We start from the raw sequence: 23,815 nt of genomic DNA, 5'->3' as shown, positions 1-23,815 counted from the left end.
TTCTGTTAAGGTCCTTTTTGGCCATATAGCGTAATCAGGTATTTGTGTTTGAGGGTTCCTGATGAAGGTTAATACAGAAATGCGCTTCAGACCCCAAAAAAAAAGTTTTATAGTTATTTTCATTTATTGAACATGATTGAAGCCTTCAGTGCTTTCCTAAATATATTTATTTTCATTCTGAAAATAATTTGTACCGTCAAGTGATTTATGATAACTAACTGCGTCCCTTTTAATGCAAAATTCCCTCACGTTTATGAACAGAAATTTCATGCAAAAACTTCATTTCGACCCACCAAAAAAACACTTGATACATATGACAAGAATAACTGCAGAAACATAGTTTACATATTCTCCCTGAATAATACATATATTTTATTATACGTAAAGGCAACAGTAGTATATCGCTGTTCAAAATTCAAAACATACAATAACGTATTTTTGAAACCTTTACAACAGACTTGTACGGTTTTATTTAAAACCAACAATAAATAATAACTTTTCCTTTATTATTATTACAAATTTTCCCTTTCTTACTGGTGATCATCTGTTGTATTGAATCTATTTCCCAGTTTGTTCAATATTGCCATATCTGCAGTGACATATCAGCTTTCAGTGAATGCACTATATTTATGATGCAAACATTAAATGTTAGTTATAACGAATGAAAATATTAACTGAATTATAATCGAAAATATACGGATTCGTCGTTGACGTATGCTTCCATCTGAAAAGCATCATAACAGGAGTTAATTCAACCCAATTGTTTGGCTTGATAAACAATAGCTTATTGACATAGGTTAAAATCCAAATGTTGTCATCTGTTATTTTTAAGCAGCAGTAACCCTCTTTCAAGGTAATATAGAATCGTAAACCGTAGAATTTCGTATTAATTTTGAGATATATGTAGGACTGAAGTGCAATGGTCACGCAGAAGCGCAATGGTCTGGGCTGAAGTACGATGGTCCGTTCGCTGAATGCGATGGACTATGTGTCCGTAGTTACAGTTTCACAATAAATGAGAAATCACCCTCTTTAATGTAACTTGATGTGGATATCCTATCCCGCACTAATAGTTTAACTTTACATTGTTCCTCTTAAGAGTTCAACGTTTACTATAATATTATAATACGGAGAGTCCATCTGCGGACCGGATGTATTTAGTGGTAACCACGACCCACCGTACGTAAAAAAAATCAAACCTTCTGTCGATTTCGAAAATAAAAGGATCTGCTACAGAAGTCTAAATTTCCCCTCTCTTCTAATCACTCCGGTACTTTCCTGTAGTATTGAAAGTTTATAAACCCCTTATTTACTTGTTCTCATGTTGAATATGCATATAATTTACGTGAGTGGAATTTGAACATAAGACATCCAACAATCTATTGATCTTTTTGTTTCACAAATAAGAGAGTTGTGTTTCCGATGTCTTTTTGGCTTGAAACATAACGTAGTGTTTGAGATGGTATTCCGTAATGAAACCATAATAGATTGGCTATAACAGGATAGAACATTCCATATTTTCTCCAGTTGAAGTAGAAATCACTGAAGATCATAAGTTTATAAGCCCCTTTTTATATTGCATTTCAAACAACTTCAATGTTTTTCAGTCATTGACTTTAGTATTGGTTTTAATGGAAAATAGACTTTGCATGTAGTGTCTTGAACGACTGTATGAACGTTGGCTTATTTTTGTCTAAGTATATTTACAAAGTTAGCTACAACGTAACAGTTATGACTAGAAGTGCAATGACTATTTAGCATGACTTTCTTAATTTATACAGGTTATATTCTCAATGATTTACTGAATAAAACCTGCAAAAATGTGAACATGAAATACATTGAGACTATAGTTTATGTAATCCATCGCACTTCAGCGTTACCACCAACGCACTTCGGCGTAGCTATCAACAAGATAGCATCACAATGCCCTTATCGCACTTCAGCGTGATCGAAACTGCATTTTAGCATCAAACCATCGCACTTTATCGTGACCTTCTCGGTACAGAGTACCATCGCGATTCAGAGTCCTCCATTTAAAGCCTCTATATATAAGCTCGCAATAGGAAAACTGAAATAATGTCATTTGTTGTTAGTTATTCTTTAATTATCCTTCTAGATTTATAAGACTTTAGTAACAAGTCGGAAAACAGAGGGGCATTGATGGTTCCAATAGAAAACCGATTGTCTGTTCAAAAATACAACAATACGTTACAAATATGTTTATTATTAAACACAATCATCTTGATGTTTTCAGTTTCTTCGTTTCAATCAGAGTGGATTTGTTTTAGGTATCACACCACAAGATATTTATATCTGCGTTTGCGATTATTTTATATAAAACACAGTTTATCTAAATCTTACGATCATTTTTAAATTAATAACGCAAAATACTTCTGCAAAGAGCAGTGACGTCAGATCTTTTGATTTTTTAGTACTAGTATCCACATCTGATTTTCATATCCTTAGAGGAGATAATGTAAATCTGAAACCTTGTTTGATTGCTTATTAAATGAATTTTAATAATTTGGAATGCGCTTTTGTTTGAGAGACCTTACAATATAACTGTGTGTCGGATAATTATGTTGTTTTGAAATCAAGTAGAGTGAATTTGATTGTTTGACTGATTGGTGCTAAACGCCATTTTCAGCACTGCTCGCTATTTCGTGGCGACTAGTTTGAATTGGTAGAGGAAACCGGAGTGACCGGAGAGAACCACCGACCTTCAATAGAAAAACTCACAATCGTAGTCAATTAAAATTGGGAGCCGAAAGCACCTGCCACGTGATGGCCTCGAACACACAACCTCAGTGATACTGCAAGTGAACTAATGAAACCACTCGGCCACCGATGCTCCTTTTTGAATTTGAAAGAATATCCAGGTTTTCATCATTAATTGAAATTTCAAAAAGAATATAAAACTGAGCTATGATTGTTTAGGATTTCATTATTAGAAAGCGTCAGGTTTATGTTGGTATATTTAGGTGAAATTCTTTATCAAGCAATTAATATAATTTGATGTTCAAACAAAAACTTTATTGTGTTTGATAACAATATATTTTTCAGGGAGGTTTACCAAGGCTTAGCAAAGCTTAGGTAATTCAAGATATACATTACACAAGTGAACATGGACATATTAGTTTTTTTTTTTAATCCTTTACAGCATTAAACAATTCGAAAATAGCAACATCATCTTCTTTTGCACTATTTGTCTTTTGTCTGACAAAGTCCCTGGCTGAATCCATAAGTATTTTAAAGTTGTGTTTCCAGTATATTGATTTTGCTTCACGGCATTTCAATCCTTTTGCTAAGTTATTTCTTAGCTAAATCTTATTAAAAAAAGTTACGGTCGCCAGTGACAATATACAAACCGGATTTTATATGAACGGGAAACTTGCACAGGTACAATCAGGTGTTACCGAATTGAAGTCGTCAATATTCCAATTCTGCATACATTGGAATAGGTGTGTTATAAGCGATAATTGGTAGTTTAAACATATTTTATTGTTCAAAAATGACAAATGGATTAGACACAAGTTTTTCAACTTAGTAACGTCTTCTCCAAATTGGTACACACTGATCTTTGAAATGTTAAAAAAAAAATCCCTTAGTTTTTGTCTGTTTTGTATTCTGCCAAAATCTTTTTAGGCATTTAACAAAATCGTTTCATCCTTCCGTGTTCATTACGTTGCATTGTCTATCAGACTTCGAAACTACATGTAGGACATTATAATTTATGTTTTCTACAAGAGAAGCGCACCCGGTCTCTTTCATTTTTGAGTTGCGATCCCCTCAATTTTTTTGTTACCTTGATTTGTCTCTCCAAAATCAATTAACGAGATTTGAACATCAGCAAACCACTGGAGTCTGAATTAAGTAGATTATTGACTTTTTCCGCTATGTTGCTTTAATTACAGATCGAACCAACGGTTTCCTATTCTAATATACTCAAGACTATGTTGTAAGATAAAGTATTAAGGAAAATATTGAATCATATTAACAAAAACATCTTTAAATTAAATGTATCAAAAGCGTTGCAATTCGTCAAATCATAAAGCATTAAATTCATAATAATTCAGTGTTTCCAAAAAAAATGTCCTTGTTCTGCATTAACAACAATTAGAAATAAGATGATTAATGCTGTTAAATTTGATATGAGTCAAATTCTAACTTGTTTCTGTCGTGATAGAAAGGAAAATATGATATACAATGGAGAAGTATGTACTCAGTTTTAGTTCTATAAATAACATAAAGGTACCCGTATATACAAACAACATTCAGCATTTGCAAAACAGTCATGTTAGCTTCCTGCAAATAATTTATATTTTATTTAAATATGGCACAATCATAACACATATGGTTTGCATTTATAAGACAAATGGTTTGGTCATGGTAACAGGTACGTGAATGATCTAACGGAATTTTATAAAATTTTGCATACAACTTGAGCATGAGAATCTGCACATGAACAAAAATATACAAATATAACTGTTGATCCCTTCTGAGATATGGCAAATAAAATATCCGGAAAATAGTAATACAGATGTATAGAATACACGTAAATAATGGTAAAGATCAGCATTTGACTTAAAATTAACATTTCTCGAAATCCTGTTTACGATTTTTCTTTAAAAATGATATGTTAGTGCCACTGAAATTTCGGTTTAATTGATATATAATTGATAGGGGACACCGAATTCGTATTTTGAGTATGAATAGTTGAATCTTCTGTACAGCCTGGAAAAAGCGCCAAGAAAAATATTGTTTTTCGACGTTTTAAGATATTACTGAGTCACTTGAAGGATTTATACAGCAAAAATTAATTCGATGACCCCCTATAACTTTCAAATCAATAAAACAGAAATTCTAGTGGCACTAGCATATAAATTTTAAAGAAAATGTGTAGGACACGTTTTTGAGAAAATGCAATTAAAAGTCAAATTTTCAATATTATTTTCAAGATTTTAAAAATGCATCCTATACCTTTGTACTTCTTTCTTTAATTTATTCAATTTGCTATGTATCCGAAAGTATAAAATGTTTTTATTTATTTTTTTGATATTAATATGCAGTTCCACATTCTCTAATTGCTTGCAAAATTTTCATAAAAATCCGTAAGATTGCTCATGTACGTACCTGGTACCTTAACAAAGATACATGAGCTACACCTTGTGTAGCCTGGGTAAACCTATCACGGGTTTAGTAGCAAAATATCATTTACCTGAGATCACCCCCAGTTTTTGGTGGGTTTCGTGTTGCTTAGTCTTTGGTTTTCTATGTTGTGTCATCTGTACTATTATTTCTCTGTTTGTCTTTTTATTTTTGGCCAAGGCGTTGTCAGTTTGTTTTCGATCTATGAGTTTGACTGTCCCTCTGATATCTTTCGTCCCGCCTTTACTGTGGATTCATTATTATTCGTTGAACGATAATTTTAGTGGATTTTATGGGTATTAGTAATCAAAGAACTTCAATATTTAACGAAGTAAAATCATAGGATTGTTTGCAGACTTTGGCAATTAAATGAAATCATATATCCACGAAAAAACATTTTTTCTTCAATCCATTCCACGAAAACTGTTATCAATGAAAATAAATGAATCCACAGTACTAGAACATATTGGATTTTGTTTATCATTTGTAGAGGGTTTATAGCCGACGTGCTTACATTCTTTTATTTTCAGAAAAATATGTGTCAAAATATTAATGAAACCAAAGATAATTAAACCTGATTTCAATAACAAACTTGTGTCCCATGCTACCTCTTAGAAAGTATTTTGAAATGTATACATCTATCCAGTAGGAACCTAACATACATTACTAAAAAAATGAGTTATAGTACCAAGAGTCCAATGACAAAGAATAAGTTTCAATAAAAAGAGATAACACCAGAGCCAAAATGAAAAAAGGACGTAAATACAATAACATCATTAAAACACTTCACAGAAAAAAATAAAGAATAAGCAACACACACCATACCAAAAACCGACACTGAACTCACGTACTTCGCAAAGGTAAACAGTTCCTACTACACTAATGGAAGTATAATTTGAGTCCTTAAATTTATGATATAACATAACTAGAAACGTCAAACCTGGCACGCTAATATTCGTTAACTTTGCCACTTTTAATCGCCAGTGAACATTTGTCTACATGTTGAACGGCTAATTTTGAACATCAACCATGCACCGTCCAAAAGGTTGTCGCTTTCCAAACAAAATTACAATTCTATCTAAAAATGACAAATACAAATACAAAAAATATGAAGATCGTTATTAAGCAAAAACATATTTGATGGCCAAACAACTCAATGCAATATCAATTTTGCCCTGTGTGTGTTATACTCTTTGGTTATTCTTTAAATATATTCAAAAGTTTTATATTTTTTACTTATATAAACCATAAAACTCTACTTCATGTGGTTAAGTCTATGATGTATTCACTTTAATATATAGGCAACAGTAGCTTACTATGCTCATTCTCATAAATTGATTTAGAAGACAAATAAAGGTGACAAACAAAAACTGAGGGAAACTCCAAAAAGAGCAACACCGTGTGTGTCGATGGGATGAGCGATGTGCTATGCGGGCATCAACAGCCATGCAAATCCAAACTCAATGACTTATATTATGTATGCTTAAAAGGTTTTACACAATTATACCTCTAAAAACTGATCAACTTGTAAAACAGTTTATCGAATTGCTTCAGTAAAATGTTGTTAGAGTGAAGTGAGTGCAGAGAAATAAAAATAATGCTTACCATCCAAGTCCAGTAATATTATGTCTGTGTCATGAAATTGAAATAAAATAATCACCTACTATAATGTGAGGCATTGGTTTATGAAGGTCTGACTTGGATATGAAAACTTTTATCCTAATGACATTTTATAAATAGTTAGTTCTAAACATTGTTTTGTTGGTCACTAATGTATTGCTTTGTTTTCTAACAGGAAGTTATTGCGTAATTGTAATTAAGATACTTTTTTTTCTAAAACAATTACGGATTTGCTGACATTAAAGGCAAATGATTTGAATAACTGGACTTGGACGGCAAACATTATTTTTATTGCATTCACTTCACACTAACAACCTTTTACTGAAGCAATTCAATAAACTGCTTTACCAGGTGATCAGTTTGTAGAGGTGAAAAAATACTGCTATTTGGTAAAACTTTTTAAGCAAATGGTATAGTAATAGGCTTATTTTTGGATAAGCACTGTAATACATAAATAGAATTGAAGTCGTTACTACAATCAAAAGAAACCCAGTAGAATTTGTCAAATTCTTATTTCACAAAACGCATCCCCAAACATAAAAGTACAAGTTTCGAAACGCTTTTATTTATTGATGATGTCTTTGTCATTAAATGACCAACAATTCAATGAATGCTGACATCTCTCGCATCCAATTGAGTTTCGTATTAGGGATAGTAGCGGAATATATATCTATATCTTTTCACCATATTAAAACAGATGGACGACTTCAAACTAGAATCTAAAAAAATCGTGATGATTTCAACTTTTCAATTGTCAACTTTCCATTTCTCAGTTGTTACATACCATCTCTACGTATGGCGTTTTCTAATTAAATTGTACTGTCTCCATCACGCATTTGTTGACCGATACGACAGGTCGTTGTCGCAATTCACTAGCGAGATGTTTTTGTAATTTTAGATCTTTAGATACCGGTAAAGTGATATTTTGAGTATGATTCGCCTGAAAAATGATGCAGGAGCCGTTTAGCTAGCTATAAAATCAGATTTAACCGACCAGTTTTTTCGGAATTGTCTGTTCTCAGTCGGTTTATGACAGTTGTTCCGTTGTTTACTAAAGTCGAGCGTTTCTTTTTGTCAGTTATATTGCTTGCACTACCCCTTTATAATATTCCCTTGGAGTTAATGCGATTTCCTCAGTTTTTGTTTGTTAACTTGGTTTGTCTCATCACAATCTATTTACAAGGTTTGAATATTAGCAGACTACTGTCGCCTTTATTTAAGTCATGCTAAATGACTAAAATCGCAGCATCATATGTATACTGTGTAGGTACTACGACCACTTTGGCGTACTATTGAACCTGAAAGTGTATTAAAAATTTTAATTTTTTCATATTTTGATAGATTTTAGCAAATTAAAATGTTTTATGAAAGAAATAAATAAGGAAATTTCAAACCAAAACAACAATTATATGAGAAGTAAAGTGGCATATTACTGTTCAGACTTCAACTTTGTACTGGTTCTCAGATGTACCATGATGGGGAATTTTACTGAAAAATATAAAAATTGCTTTTAACATTGATGTAAAAAAGATAGAGAAGATACCATTCATTCTCGATATGTGGCATCCGTCGTGTAGCTCAAGCAAGTAAAAATCTAATGATAATTCGCTTTTGGTAATGTTACAGTCTAGATACGAGGAAGAGATTGTAGTTACAAGTAGAAGATATCCGTAGTCATTTAATATAGATTACTAGTCAATCTTATGTTTAATTTTTAATATTCTTAAGGATTCAAATATCGCAAGGTTAAGAAGCTTACATATTGTGACTGGATTTGAATTACTAACAGTTGAAGAAATAATCTCTTTCAACCAGAAACTTTGATTGTGCTTTTGGTCGGTTAAGGAAAACCAAAAACGCTTACGAAAAGGCTCTGAATGTTACATTGCATCTTTGTTTGAACGGTGTCCTATTTTATACGTATTTTATTTTCTTCCAGTGTTAACTGTTAGTATAGAAAAACGTCCGAGTTAAGAAACTTTCATGTATATTCATCCAGATTACGGTTTAATGTTTATTACATATAGCAATACAAGTATTATTGCATAAATTAATTACACTTAAAGTGCATATTTTAAAGTGATTCCAACAAGCAGACAGACACGCATAGCAATTGTTACATGTCAAAACAATTAAATTGTATTAGGGAGACAGTTAAGTATAAGACAATCTTGTTCCGAATCCGTTTGTCCCTAACTGCAATCAAAGTTGTAGGACATATTTTTTTCAAATAATATAAAATATGTTTTATTTTCAATCATAGTTGAATAATATAGAAAAATCTTGATTCTAATTAAGATACATAGTGTTGAACATCGGGAAATGGAATAATTATATGCCTTACACTGATATCATGCTTGTAAATCATTTAATTACAATATATTGACTAATTGTTTTATTACACTTCGCAAATAAGTTTATTAAATGAATATACTTTTTATTACATTTGGTGCTTATTGGAAGCATTGTCGATGTTTCTGATCCATTACTTCGCGATTAAAACAAAACACAAAGCATCTAGAGTATATAACTCCTTGCTCAATGTTCAAGACCATACGGTGATCAAAAGTTGTTAACTTTCACGTCATTTGGTCTCTGGTGGACGGTTGTCTCATTGGCAATCATACAACATATTATTTTCATATTTCGAAATGACTTAAAGTTTATGTATAGTCAACCGTTAAGTACCGGGGGTATAGTCCATTCAAATATAAAAATAAGGAGATTTGGTATGATTGCCAGTGAGACAGCTATCCACCAAAGTTCAAATAAAGTGGATGTAAGCAATTATAGGCAACCGTACGGCCTTCACCAATGAGAAAAACCCATACCGTATAGTTGGTTATGAAAGGCTCCTACATGAAATATATGAAACAATTCAAACGAGAAAACTAACGGCCTAATTTATAACAAAACAATTTACGAAAAACAAGGCTCCTGACTTGAGACAGCTACACAAAGAATGTGGCTGGGTTAAACATGTTTGTCAGCGCTCAACCCTCACCCGAACCTGGGACAGTGGTGTTAGAGCACAACATAACAATAAACTATGAATATCGATACAAAATAGAAAAAATATCTAACAAAAAACACAGACCGGACGTGGCAGGGTATTTATACATCCTTAACAACAAAAAAGACACAAAGTACAAATCTGAGAGTACTCGCACTCACAGCTATTTCAAAGCCAATAACAACTTATAAAAGGAAGCATGTATCTAAGACTAAAATATCGATCAGTACACATCCAACATTCAATGCATCAAGTGTAAAGACGTCAGTTAAGAATTTCAATTTCCTCCTGAAAAGCATTGGTAATACCTTTCGACAGAAAAAAAATCATAGTGCATAGCTATGAATTCATAATTACTTCATGACTGCTCATATGTGTCAACGCTTGATGCATTTGTATTTATCAAATATTCAAATATTTAAACATTTTTTCAACAAATTGTTTTTATCATTACAGCTGAAATTTATGTAATTTAAAGGCGAATTTGATCTTCGTGAACCTACTCCTTTGTCTGTCTGAAAATCACAAATGTCTATGTCGCCGAAATTACGATACAATCTTATCTTATCAATATTAAGGTAAATAAAAACAAAACTTGATAAAAAAAGGGGGGTTTAGACGTAAAAGTCATAAAAAATTGATTATATTTTTTTTTATTTTTAAATTTTTTTAATTTCGATACACATTGCTGATGACAAAAGTACAAGAAGTGTTTTTTCTTTTTTTCTTTTTTTCAAAAAAAAAATCAAACGTACCTATCATTCCTTTCAATCCCTCTTATGTATATAACTGTCAAACTAACAATAAGTACAATGACAATTAATGCTGTTATACCGGGAATTAGTCCATTCATGCCTTTTTTCTCTTCTGGTTAAAAAATATCAAAAATACATTAGAAAAAAATTACACAAAAAGTTAGTATTTTATCCAATTCATCTTTTTTCGATATTGGATTTATTTTAATGTATGTATATATAAATATAGCTATAAGGATTTATACAACGGTACTTACAAAAGATGATAATACACAAATATATTAAAACATTAAAACTGTTCACTGGTATTTTTATTGTCGTTTTTTTTCCAGTAATAAACATAATCATAACATTTACCAAACATATTGTTCAGTCTTGCACCTTGGATTTAATACCATTCGTGATCCAGTTTTTTACCAATTATCAATAGTTTTATTACTTCATCTTGTTAAATACTAACTTCTTTAATTCTAAAATGATACATTGCTGAAAAACCAGGTGGTGCTTAAGTTTTTTCGGAGTGTATATATAATATAAAATAACAAGTTGATATAAGTCTTACTTGAAAATTGTTGTAAATCCATGTTCTGATCTTTGATTTCACAGCGGTTACCTATATATTCTATGTTACATCTTAAACAAGAAATTTGACTTATAAGTACATCAATTCAGTAAAGAACATATTGGTAAACTTTCCATTTGTTTGCAAAATAAGAAACTGGTATTTGTTCAACTTTATCTCAGTAGTATTTATTATGAGTTAAAATAGAAGAATAAGGTACAGGTCTCACGCCTTTAACCATTCACAGTACGAATATTGAAGAACAATAACTCCTATAAGTAGTCAACATACGATTTCAAACTACTAAATTATTTCCAGATCTTGTCTTGCAGATAATATTTGCTGTTAAACGTTTGTTTCTTTCAGTGTTCTATAGTTTTTGCAGACGTCGCAAAAACTATGATGACTTAATTCGCCATTCAATAATAATACATCCAATTAGACTTAAAAAAACATATGGGAAAAAATGAAAAGACGAACAAAACATTACGTAGACACTAAAGATTGAACAACATGAACATCACCAAAAACCAGGGTTGAAAACAGATTCTCAGGGAAAATAAGCAGTTTTTGTTCCAAATATCAAACCAGTCGTGTTGCTCATGCAACCGCAACTCCGGTTGTCAGTCTAATTCGTTGAGGTTTCATTCGAGGAAAAGAGGACGGGATTGTGGTTACAACTATTGGAACAAATATATTTTGGTCACCTTGGACAAAGATATACCATAACGGTTAACCAATATGCTCCATATCTTAAAACAGTAGGCAAACATCTTCATTAAATGGCAATAACTACTAAATGGGTCGACTAATCTACCCCATTAAAGACAGATCCTACTCAAAAGATTTGGTTTGCCATTGCGTTTTGTTCATAGTCGAGATAATCCCAAATTTATTGATGACATTAAAGTTTAATGAAAAAAACATATGAACAAGGCTACAGACGAGACAGTAAAGTGCTATCGGAACGAAAAGAGATTAAACGTTATATCATGATTCTGCCCTTTACTCGGTCCGTTTTCGATCCAAATATGATACTGTTTGGGTTTTTTTTTTTAGATTCCAGTCTCAGTATTCTGTATCTTAACATTTAAATTGAATTCGATTTAGACTCGTCCATTTGAATTGGATTTTATAAGGCGACCGTAGTTTACTGATTTTCAAATAACGTTACATTTCAAAGTTTCTCGATATAATGGTGTTATTAAGAAACAAATATAAAGTTGACAAAAATCATTTTTAAACGAATAATAGAATAAATAATCCACCATTAACAAACAGTCATATAACACAAAACATTTTGAAATGTTCAAAATGAGTCTGCATGTGAACCAATAAGACACCAAACCAATGGACATAAATTTTTATCAAACAAACATCTGACGAATAATAAGCAATTAAATATTAAGGGTGTAATATCCGCACCTTTAGCCAAACATTCCAGTCGATATTTTGTTTTGCATATTAAAATAATATAACGCAAAACATTTTGAAATGTTCAAAATGAGTCTGCATGTGAACCAATTGGACTCCAAACCAATAGACATATAATTTTTTTATCAACAAACAGTTTATGAATAACAAGCAAATAAAAATTAAAGGTGCAATATCCGTGCCTTTAGTCAGACATTCCAACTAATGAGTTTTGCATATTAGAATAATATTATTTGAGGCTTTTATTGCTGGTACAACAACATATGTATCGTAAGAGAAGATTATGCTTTCAAATCCTCAAGCTTCATGAAAAGGTTTAAATCCCGTTTGAAATCTAAAAATCAAGGATAAACAAATAAGGAATTGATACTTATTATTTGAAAAATCGGTAAACTACTGTTGCGTTAATTTAACATGAAATCTGCAGACGACTAATGTCAGAATATGAAAAACTTAACCCTGTGACTGTCTGTGTACTAAATCTTTAATTTTTCTTTTTTTCATTCTCTTACTAGAACACACCCGCGAAATCGCTGGCATTTAGAGCGTGGTTGAAAGTATGTAAACTGCTGTAGGATGAATTTTTGTAAAAGATTTTATGACTGGAGAATTTCAGGAAAGGTATCAAAAGTATCTTAAACATGAACTGATGTCAATATAACGTTTTGAATTTTTCACAAACAGACTTTGGTTTTTGTTATGAACCTCATCATGTGAAAATGGGAGGGCTGAGGAAGGTATATAAAGAATTAATATGTTGAAAGATTTGATTGGAATTATGAATAGAGCCATACTAAAATACTCAATACACAATGCGATTTGTGCACAAAACCGTCATATTTTACTGAAATCTGGAAATGGTGTCAGACTTATTAAGGTGTTGACTTTATTGAAAGCAAACTGATTCTAATATAGGGTGCTTTTGCGTCATATGAATAGAGCCATAATAAAATACTCAATAAACCACAACCACTATAAATCGACGACGTCGCAATGTGATTTGTGCACAAAAACGGCATATTTTACTGAAATGGCGTCAGAGTTTTCAGTGGGAAACTTTACCATACTAGAATCAAAATAATTCATGCATTCCATAGATTTGTTTTTATTTTCACATGACATGGATCGTTATATTTACCAAAAATCTGTGTAATTTTAAACAGTCCCAAACGGAAGTCTTGTCTATGATTCCGATGACGGAAACAATATCCGGACGCATTTATTTTTCGTTTTTCTCCCATAATAACCTAAACGGAATAATCATAAGCGAGAATGACAAATGCGACTATGCATGGTACCTATAGGACACAGAGGCATGAAGATTAATTTATTGTGGAAGGAAGAGAAGCGACACACAAAATGAGGTCTTCTCATTTAAATGTATAGATTATTTCATTATTCTCCTTGGATTGGTAGTTATTCTCGTTTCTTGAAAAATGTGATACATATATACTTTAAATACTCACGCACATCGTGCTTTTCTATAGTTTGCATCAACTACAAAGCAAACTCCTCCATTCAAACAGGCTAATGTTTGTGTTTCTTTATCTGTACAGCCTAGTGTATGGTTTTCTGGAATCGTTTGGTTATTAAATTTGTAGATTATTTTAGATATGGCTGAACTGTTGGAATTTCTAAAACAACCAACTACGAAAAGAAATAAAATCTGTCACACAACATATGCCATTAACAGATATTCAGCATTTACAAAAATATGAGCCCTGCGCGAGTTACTTTTTGACTATTCCAAGAGAAAATCCTATCCAATACGGTCTCGCACCAGTTACAACTATCATACGAAGGATATGGGATTTTAATAGTGCAAAGTCAATGTTCCAATCCCTGTCCAATAAAACCTTATGAAATGAAAATGTTTTTATGTACATAAGCTCATGAGAATTTTCTATCCGTAAACACTTTTTTGTTTATCCAATTTCAGGATAAAGTAATGAACATTACAAGTAAGGTTATGTTCACTTTACACCATACTTCACAACCTGTAGTTCAAGGTTATTTCAGAAATTTTATAATAACAATTTGTATCAATTTTATCTAAAGGCTTAAAGCTAATCTGTTAATAATATCTAATGTTCACACCATACTACAATCGACAAGGGAAGATAAAAGAAAACCAGAACTTCATGATTAATTATTCACAAAGTTGACAATACTTTTACTCTCAATTTTCTCAAATGTACCCCCTTTTTCTTGAAATGTTTAGTCTGCACGCATAGTAATATACAGTTGTATACAAAATATAATATATTTTTTTTAATTTTCCTTTGATATTTCTGCGTGGTAATTTTCCCTCTCAAGCACCAGACTGAAATGGGTATTTCCTTATTGAGTACAGTGAACGACGTTGCATAAGAGAATAGCGATTATCAGATTATTTATGGTCTTTCACAGGAGGAGTTTTCTCTGTGATATATATGTAACACTCCCAAACGTGTTCATTCCCCCAAACGTGTCCGATTCCCTCAAACGTGTCTATTTCGCCCAAACGTGTCCTTAAAATCCAAAATCGCCCAACTGTGTTCGATTTCACACCCCCAAACGTGTCCGATAATTGTTATTCGCCAAATGTATCCACTTTTAAACGCTAGAACTCAAAACTTTTAGCGATAATATGTCCTCATTAACGTCAATAACGTTTACGGCAATTCAATGATGGGGGACACGACTGAAAACGTCGGGTTTTAGTTGCAGGATTCTAAAAAAAATCAAAGCCACCATCCAAGGACTTCTGGAGGAAAGGTGCAGTGATGCGTATAGACAAATGTCCAAGACATGGTACACTATCCACAGTGAAAGATGAAATCATTAACTTAACAGATAAACAAATACCAGATAAGAAAATAAATGGCAAAATAAACATTAATTTTTACTTGCAGTGGTTTTTTTTATCAATATGATAATTAATGTTTTAAATTTTAAATGGAGGTACTTCACACTTAAGAAATCAAAAACATTTTCCCAGTGCCGGTTGTTAATATTTAGCATGATTGCAAGTTAATTGGCAACACATTAATTAACTTTTGTCTGTTGATTGCTTAATGTCCAGTGGCAGATATGTCATGCATATTTAGAGCGAACATAAAAATAGCAATTAATTAGTTTTGCATAGTTAAATTCATCGTTTACTAAATTAATTCGTTGTACTAATGTACTCCAGTGATGCCTAACTATCTTAATAATATACGAGGGTATTGCACGGCTTACTTCATACAGAAGTGGTGTCTGTGCTTTCAAAGAGTTCATTTTTTTGTAACTGTCCCATTTTTACAACAACAAAACAAAACTCAGGCTCCTCTTATAATATCGATTGGATTTGTATTTACGAATCACTATTTAATAAGGATCGACACGTTTGGGTGTTTATAAATATGGACACGATTGAGCGTTCATAAAAGGGAGACGTTCTTGCCTCATATAAACACGTTTTGGGGATTGGACAGGTGTCAGCGTTTGGGCGGGTTTTTTTTTAAATGGACACGTTTGAGCTTAAATAAAGAGGACACGCTTTGGCGACCTTCTGCAACTAGACATGTTATTGCAGTTCAGTGACGTCATATGGACACGTTTAGAGGAATCGGACACGTTTGGGATGATGGACACGTTTCTGAGTGTTACATATATATTTAGGGGTTATAGCCGTTCTATGAGAATGTAACCGATAAAGTTTCTCTGATTATCAAAAACCATTGAGATTATCTATAGCTATCGCAAAAACTATTAATTTCATGAAATTGATCTTCCTTATCTTAATATCAGTTTTTTCTGCTTGAACATTTGCATATAAATCTCATTAAAATTTATCAAGTAAGACTTTTTGAGTTCGAAGGTGTTTTTATCGATACACTTTATAGCTAGGGCGGTATCAATAAACCTATTACTAAACATATAAACTTATCTCGTATCGTATCGAATCAATTAATAAATGTAAATTACCTCTATATATAAACAGCAGAGTATAAAACAGACAAAATAGGCTCAATAACTGCATGCTTGATTCCCTGAAATTAAAACAATTATTTTTCTCTATAGTATTTTTGAATACAGTATGTTATCGAAAAGTAAAATTACTATCAAGATATAATACCGAAATATGAATATAATCAAAATGACCAAAAAGAAATGATAGCAAAAAGAAATGCAAATTATCTGAGCTTTTTTCATTTTTTACCTTTTTGCTCAATGTACTTAGAGTATGGTTGATCAGTAGATTATATACAAGAGTCATGTCCCAAATACTTATTATAGAATAGAAAAACGAAACGGGTAATGTATCAAAGAGACAACAATCCGACCAAAGAGTAGAAAACAGTCCAAGGCCCCTATGGGTCGTCAACGCAGCGAGAGGTGGGTTTCAGCTGGTCTAACCGATTTTAGAATAAATGTGTTTATTTTCGATTATACCTATATATTTATCAGTATTAGTCTTGCTCCCGTGGTATATACTTTATCACTCAATTAGTTAATGTTTGAAAAATGCAAAGTCAAGCATCATCAACGCATTCTATGCAGTACTTGTAAATTGAAAATTCATTTTTTACTAAAAAAAATATATCCATCCTGTAAGACAATTTGAGCACGAATGCCAAGGAGAATTTTACGCTTTCGTAGCAAATCCTATTTTAATATTATTTAAGGTTCATTAGTCAAAAACAAAATAGATGTCAAAATACGTGATTTTTTGGGGCGAATTCCTTTTTTTTTTTGGCAGCACATATCGGTCAAAATACAATAAACATCTTCATTTTAATGTGTTTCGAGTGCATTAAGTAATTCGATTTTAAGATTGTACTTACACGACGGGTGCAACATGTGGAGCAGGATCTGCTTACACTTTCGGAACACATGAGATCACCCCCCGGTTTTTGGTGGGGTTCTTGTTAAGTCTTTAATTTTCTATGTTGTGTTTTGTGTACAGGTTTTTGTCTTTTCGTCGTTTTTTTGTTGTTTTTTTGCCATGAAATTGTCAGTTTGTTTTCGACTTATGAGTTTGAATATCACTCTGGTATCTTTTGCATCACTTTTACCGACAAACAAATACAGCAAATCACTGCAGCAATGATATTGTATTCCACAAAGGAGTGATGACAATTTGGCTGATTGTATTCTGATGTACATAAGAAACCTCCGTGACAAGCAGCATCGACCCTGTGATTCAAAAACAAATTTTAGAAAAATAAATTTTAAGCAATCAAAAAGTTTTGTGGTGTTTGTACTTACACAACGACTTTCATGTTTTCTGCGATTCATACATATGATAATACTTTCAAATGTTTCGTATTGTAAGATCAGTTGATATGTACCAATTATGTTATCACTATTTCAATACTTTTATTTGAGGGGAAATGATGTTCTGATATGGACGAAAGTCTGGCAAGTTAAAAGCGTTGTATCTTTCAAGAGTTTCACTCGCCAAAAGGACGTTTGCATTGAAACTCTAAGTGAAATTGTGTTTGGTTTCTATTTAAGAACAGCTAAAATAAAATAAAAACAAAGTATCAATAAATGTTACTTTTACCTGTTATCACGTTTGTTTATAATGAAAGCCTAGTGTCACTTTCAGTGCAAAATACATCCAAGTGAGCGAACTATGATCCAAGATGCATCTAGTTTCGTTTTACTCCATGAAAGCAGTTGATAAATTTATTACAGTGTTCTATTTTAAACTGTCTATGTATAATGATTTGTAATATAGTATTCTTCCGTTTTATGTCCCTATTTAAAAGTCTGGTTGAAACAAATGCTTAATGACCCATGTATGTATTATATGTTTCATGATAGTGCGATAAACTATATTTTGTGGAAATATAACAGCTTTTTGTTATCTTATTTAGTTAAATACAATGAATTTCTTTTCTCTTCCTTCTTCCCGCTTGCTAGAACAATTATATTTTCTTTAGTTTATAATCACATTTTGTCTATAAGACATCAAATTCTTCTAAAATGTTCTCCATAATTTCCATATCCATGAATATCTATGAAACAGTAAATCGGTAGGAAATTATGGAGAACATTTTAAAACAATTTGATGTCTTAATAGACAAAATGTGATTATTCATATTGAATATAAATATTTAGTGCATTTTCAGCCTTATATATACATCTAAATTTGGAACAACTTTACGACAGACGTTATCTATCGGATAACCTGTGGTTATATTGGCATAAATTTGGGACGAAGTATATTCGATCATCAGGGATAATGAGGGATACTATATATATAACATAAGGATAAGATGAAATAGTATTTATCACAGTTATTTAGAAATCAATAATAAATAACATTGGTTCTATCACGAATAAAGAGGGTAAATAAAGTTCGTGTCCGTGATGTAGGACAAAGGTTTAGCAATATTTGTTTAATGAAGAAATGTTACACGAGTGTACATGAACGTATATTTCTTTCTATCACCATTTGTTTCAACGATGTCACAGCCTTGTCCTATTCAAAAGGAGTATCTACGTCTTCTGTTCACGTTTAATCCTTTGTAGGAATAGTGTCATATTGAATCTATTGAATCTATTAAACGTATAAGTATTCTAAAGTTGTGTATCCAGTTTATGATTTTTGGATTAAGATATTTCGACCCTTTGGTTTATACCTCGTAAATTAGGGTCCCCATCCAAAATACTATGACAAACTGCGTTATTTCACGTTCAGTACAAACAGTAAACCTGCGATTACTTTAAGCAGAAATTAATAAAAAGCGCGGTTTTCACGTTGATGCTAAAGTTGTCGTGAAAGAAAACGCGAGTTTACTATTTGTGTCTAATACAATTGTGTGGTTTACATATAATAAACGTGGCGTTTACATGACGTGCACATGAGTTAACGCCGCGTTAACTTTCTTGTCGTGTACATGGTGTGCTGGGTCTGGACTCAACTGCTAAGGTAACGAAAACTCGTAACAGATACACAGTAATCGTTAGCATAATGTCTTTTTAATCTCTATCTGCGTTCTTCGTTTTATCATCGTATGAGGTTAAAGGTATGGCTGATGGATCGCTGTTTTGAACATCACCACTGTATAAGAAAACAAAACACAGCATATCATTTATTAAACTGTGTCTCGATATGACTTTAGCATAACGTAAAGCAAAGTGTCTTGATTTGCTTGCTCTTAAAACCTAATAAGACCGTAAGTAACTTAGGTCCCGAAAGAATAAATTTATCAAAGACATCAACAGAAATAACACTGTAGTAAATACGGTTGTTGACATAGACTTTCCCACAAATTTTTAGATTGATTGATTGGTTGGTGTTTAACACCACTTTCAGCACTATTGTGTTATTTTGTGGCGGTCAGTTTGTTATGTTGGAGGAAGCCGGAGTGCCCGGAGAGACAAAGTTTAAAGTTTTAGAACGAGGTTTGTAACAGTTGATAGTCCACAAGTTTGCAGAACACATATTTCATAGTTGAGCATTGACTGGATGTAGATATAAAATGAATTTTCTATCATTTCTTGTATATTTCAGGAAGCCAATACGTGATGTGAAAAGTGTTCAGAAGCAGATTTCAGTTCAGTTATTGAAAATTGATCATCTAAGATCGTTTATTAGATAGAGGTGGCAGATTAAAATTTACTACAAATTACATTTCAAATCAATGTACTCGCCTAAAACAAAACATTGTTGATAGCTTTTTCAGATGGTGCAAACTATTAAAATCATTTCAGATATATCAGAAATTGATAAATGAATATTCAAGTTTTGAATTATGAAATTTTGTCATCTTTTGGTCAGTTTTTTTAGGAAAAAGTTGTAATAACAAAAACCTCACTTGATTTCAATTTCTTCTCCATTGGATCTGAAAAGGGCATATTAAAACATATAAAAAGTCCGATAAGACAAAACTTAACACTGAGGTTTAATTTTGGGGTCAGATCTTTTATATCAAGAGATTGTTTTTTTATTTGTTTGCCATTACCCAGGATGGTATTTTCGTATTATTTTAGACCAAGGGAATATTCAGTATGAAGTGCACATGTCCTAAGTCAAGAGCCTGTTGTTCAGTGGTTGCCGTTTGTTGGTGTGTTTAATAAGTGTTTCTCGTTTCTCATTTTTATATAGATTAGACCGTTGGTTATCCTGTTTAAATTGTTTTACACTAGTCTTTTCAGGGCCCTTTATAGCTTGCTGTTCGGTGTGAGCCAAGGCTCCGTGTTGAAGGCCGTACATTGACCTATAATTGTTTACTTTTTACACATTGTAATTTGGATGGATAGTTGTCTCATTGGCACTCATACCACATCTTCTTATTTATAATCATAGAAAATGCATATATTTATTTGAACGTTGATAATCTAATACCTTTATTTTCTATATATATCCTCAAATGTGAAATCTGTTTTTTTTCTGTACGTTGGCTTAAGCTTGTTCTGGTTCTCCTACATACTGAACACCACATTCTTGTGACTTAAAAAACTCGATTTGTCGTTTCATATGAAATGTAGTTTAGGCCATAAACAAAAATCTGAGTAGATTTAATAGTGGTATGATCTACTAAACGTTAAAATGTTACAAGAATATATATGTAGATATAAATCTGATTTTTTTTTTAAATAAGAACACCCGAAGTGTTTATTAAGTTTCATACGTTGCCCAATATCAACTAAACTTTTACAAGTATAAACAAAGCCTTCATTTGTTTATATACACTGATGCGATCTTTAAATGCCAAATTAAATTAAATTGTTTACCTATTTCTTTACATTCAATTGAATTCATTTGAAATATTTTGTTTGTCAATATGTTGATCGAGACCAGGATATTTCAAATAAATACATGTTTGGTGGCCTTGGGCTGTGTTCTGCTCTTTTGTCGGGTTGTTGTCTCTTTGACGTATTCCCCGTTTCCATTCTAAATTTTATTGTATAAAAATCCCAAAATATATTTAACATGAAACCAAACATAAGTGAGTAATATTTGAACATTTTCTCTATTTAATTGCTGGATGTGATTTATTGTTTGATTAATCCTAAATTTCATTTTTACTACCTATAACAAAATACAAATATTCTGACTAGTCTAAATTCTGTTGATGTTTCTAGATTGTAGTTACTTTTTAACAAATATGTAGAATAATTTGCATGAAAAAAAGTTATATGAGACCATGCGTCACTTATTTTTTCCCTGTCACTCTTCGTGGATTTACTTCATTTCATATATATCGACAACCCCCACTTTCTTTTCTAATACACTTGCCTTAACAAGTTTATCTAAATATACCTTACCTTCACAATATTAGCTAAAAACTAACCCTTCCATACTAAAAAAGTTGAAATGTAATGAAAATTGCTTGCATTTCAGAAAGAGTTATTCCGTTCCGTGTTGAATTTAATAGACAACAAATGGTTTAAATGTTTAAAATTACCTTTGTATGTCAACGTGATATATATTTAGCAATACATATCAATTAGAATACCACAAATATGTTTCCTTTAAATTACACACGAAAATTATTTCATTCATAATGCTCACATACCAGTTAACAAATAAGCTGAATACGGTTAATCTGTAGTCTGTAGTCTTCCATATTACTGTGTTAATCGGGAAAATACATATGCTCTCCGTAAATTATTTTATATCACTTGACCTAATTTCGAAATATCTTCCAATCTTTCTAGCTTTATATAAGTACTTTTAGATCTAAGCATGAGTTTTGATTAATTGTTTTTTTTTTGTCACAAGAAAATATCGTTACCCCACTCACGATTGGTCGATAACGAATTCCAGTTCAACTTCATAATATGTAACACAAATATTTTCTATTAAAACAAAATTTATTATTTTCTGTCAAATGACTTTTTTCGCAATACTGCTGTACACTAAGATGACGAAACGATGCAGTACGTTCTGGAAATACAAAAAAAGCATCACATAAACCTAAACGAATAACTGACTTTCTGATGGAAAAAATACGTAAAATTATATTCTAGTCATATGTCATTACATCGTGCCAAATATGAAACTATTTTCTCGCTGCGTTGAAGACCAATTGGTGGCCTCGGGTTTGGTTGGGTAATTCTGGCTTTGACACATTCAACGTTTCCATTCTCAATTCTTCATCGGACATGTATCAGATTGTACAGTTATTTTGTAATAGTTGTTTTTTAAAGGGTTCATATTATTCAACAAAAAAGCAAATTTGCTAGTTCTTAACAATAACTGCTCGTGACAGATCAGAAAACGCATTGTATTATTCCCAGTAGGCAATGAGTAAAATTTTAGTTATTTTACCAATTAATTATACTTTTAATTGTCACTCAATAAGAGTGTTAATGATTTGTTTATAATTGTCAACCACATAATTTTCAACAAGAGATATGACAATGGTATTGTGTTATGAATTCTTATATTCCCTCAAGCAATGAATTTTATTATTTTTAGGCCCATTTTTGTGATATAAATCTTCACGTGTTTATGTCTTATACATCCTTGGTATTCAATAGTTTAGTTTTGAGCGTTCCGGATGAAGGTTAACCCAGGTTGATTCTTCGCAATGCAATTGACTTTAAGGAGTAAAATCAAAGACTGATCAACTTGGAGTCATAATAATGTGTCAAGGTAGGGTAAATATGTCTTCCTATGGACTAGAACCTTGAAACATATAGCCTTGAAATGTCAATTATAAAGTTGGGTTTACACATATATACATACATTAATATGTTCGTCTCCTGATATTTGCCACTGGAAGTCAAACATCAATTCATCCATGTTTTTGTTTATTTTCTGAAGTGGCAATGTTTACTGAAAATCCAAGATAAGAAGACCACCAATGGCGTGCCTTATCGCAAAATTAGAGTCGTCATATCTAATATCGAATGCAGAGGCAACGGCGCGAAGTGGGAGAGGTCGAGTGGTCTCCACTGTAAAATATTTCAGTCTGTATGCAATTGCGTTTTTTGCGTACGGGTTGTTATGCCAACATAACTTATAAATGGTAGTGAAGCCTCTTACGAACTAATTATGATATACGACTAATTAAGCAACAGCTACTGTGGTCTTTTCACCACCGTCTTTGCCTCGAGTGTGGTTAATAAAATAATCGAGGTCTTGTCAAATCAAAAATCGAAACTAACAGTCAACTATTTCATGGTTAACACACAACACTAAATAATAATGCAAAAACTGACAGGCTTTGATTCAAAGAATACTTCTCGGTAAAATAATATGTCTCATTAAGAAATATTCATTCTTATTTGTGATCACAGTTGAAACATCCGACAGAACCAATGTTTCTACCGTCGCTGTATTGTCTTTTCGTA

General features: G+C 32.0%; 1 protein-coding gene across 2 annotated transcripts; it reads right to left on the bottom strand.

The window, feature by feature from the left end:
• Positions 1–8,072: 8,072 nt before the first annotated feature.
• On the bottom strand, positions 8,073–21,098 carry LOC127734722 (uncharacterized). Of its 2 annotated transcripts, XR_007997717.1 has the most exons (7): positions 20,329–21,098; positions 18,066–19,571; positions 16,484–16,548; positions 13,999–14,179; positions 11,099–11,169; positions 10,537–10,648; positions 8,073–8,256 (listed from the first exon to the last, which is right to left on the bottom strand). XR_007997717.1 is itself a non-coding variant. In XM_052244743.1 (5 exons), the coding sequence occupies exons 1-5, from the start codon at positions 16,536–16,538 to the stop codon at positions 8,205–8,207; spliced, it is 471 nt and encodes a 156-aa protein (XP_052100703.1). In that variant the 5' UTR covers positions 16,539–18,059; the 3' UTR covers positions 8,073–8,204. The 2 variants fall into 2 exon arrangements, 1 of the variants encoding a protein (XP_052100703.1); XM_052244743.1 differs by lacking the exons at positions 18,066–19,571; positions 20,329–21,098 and having other exon boundaries at positions 16,484–18,059.
• Between the last annotated feature and the right edge of the window lie 2,717 nt (positions 21,099–23,815).

Source organism: Mytilus californianus, unplaced genomic scaffold (genome assembly GCF_021869535.1).
Source record: "Mytilus californianus isolate M0D057914Y unplaced genomic scaffold, xbMytCali1.0.p SCAF_3, whole genome shotgun sequence".
NCBI classification, from domain to species: Eukaryota; Metazoa; Mollusca; class Bivalvia; order Mytilida; family Mytilidae; genus Mytilus; species Mytilus californianus.
Note: the sequence above shows the minus strand (reverse complement) of the source record. Positions and strands in the feature narration are given on the sequence as shown.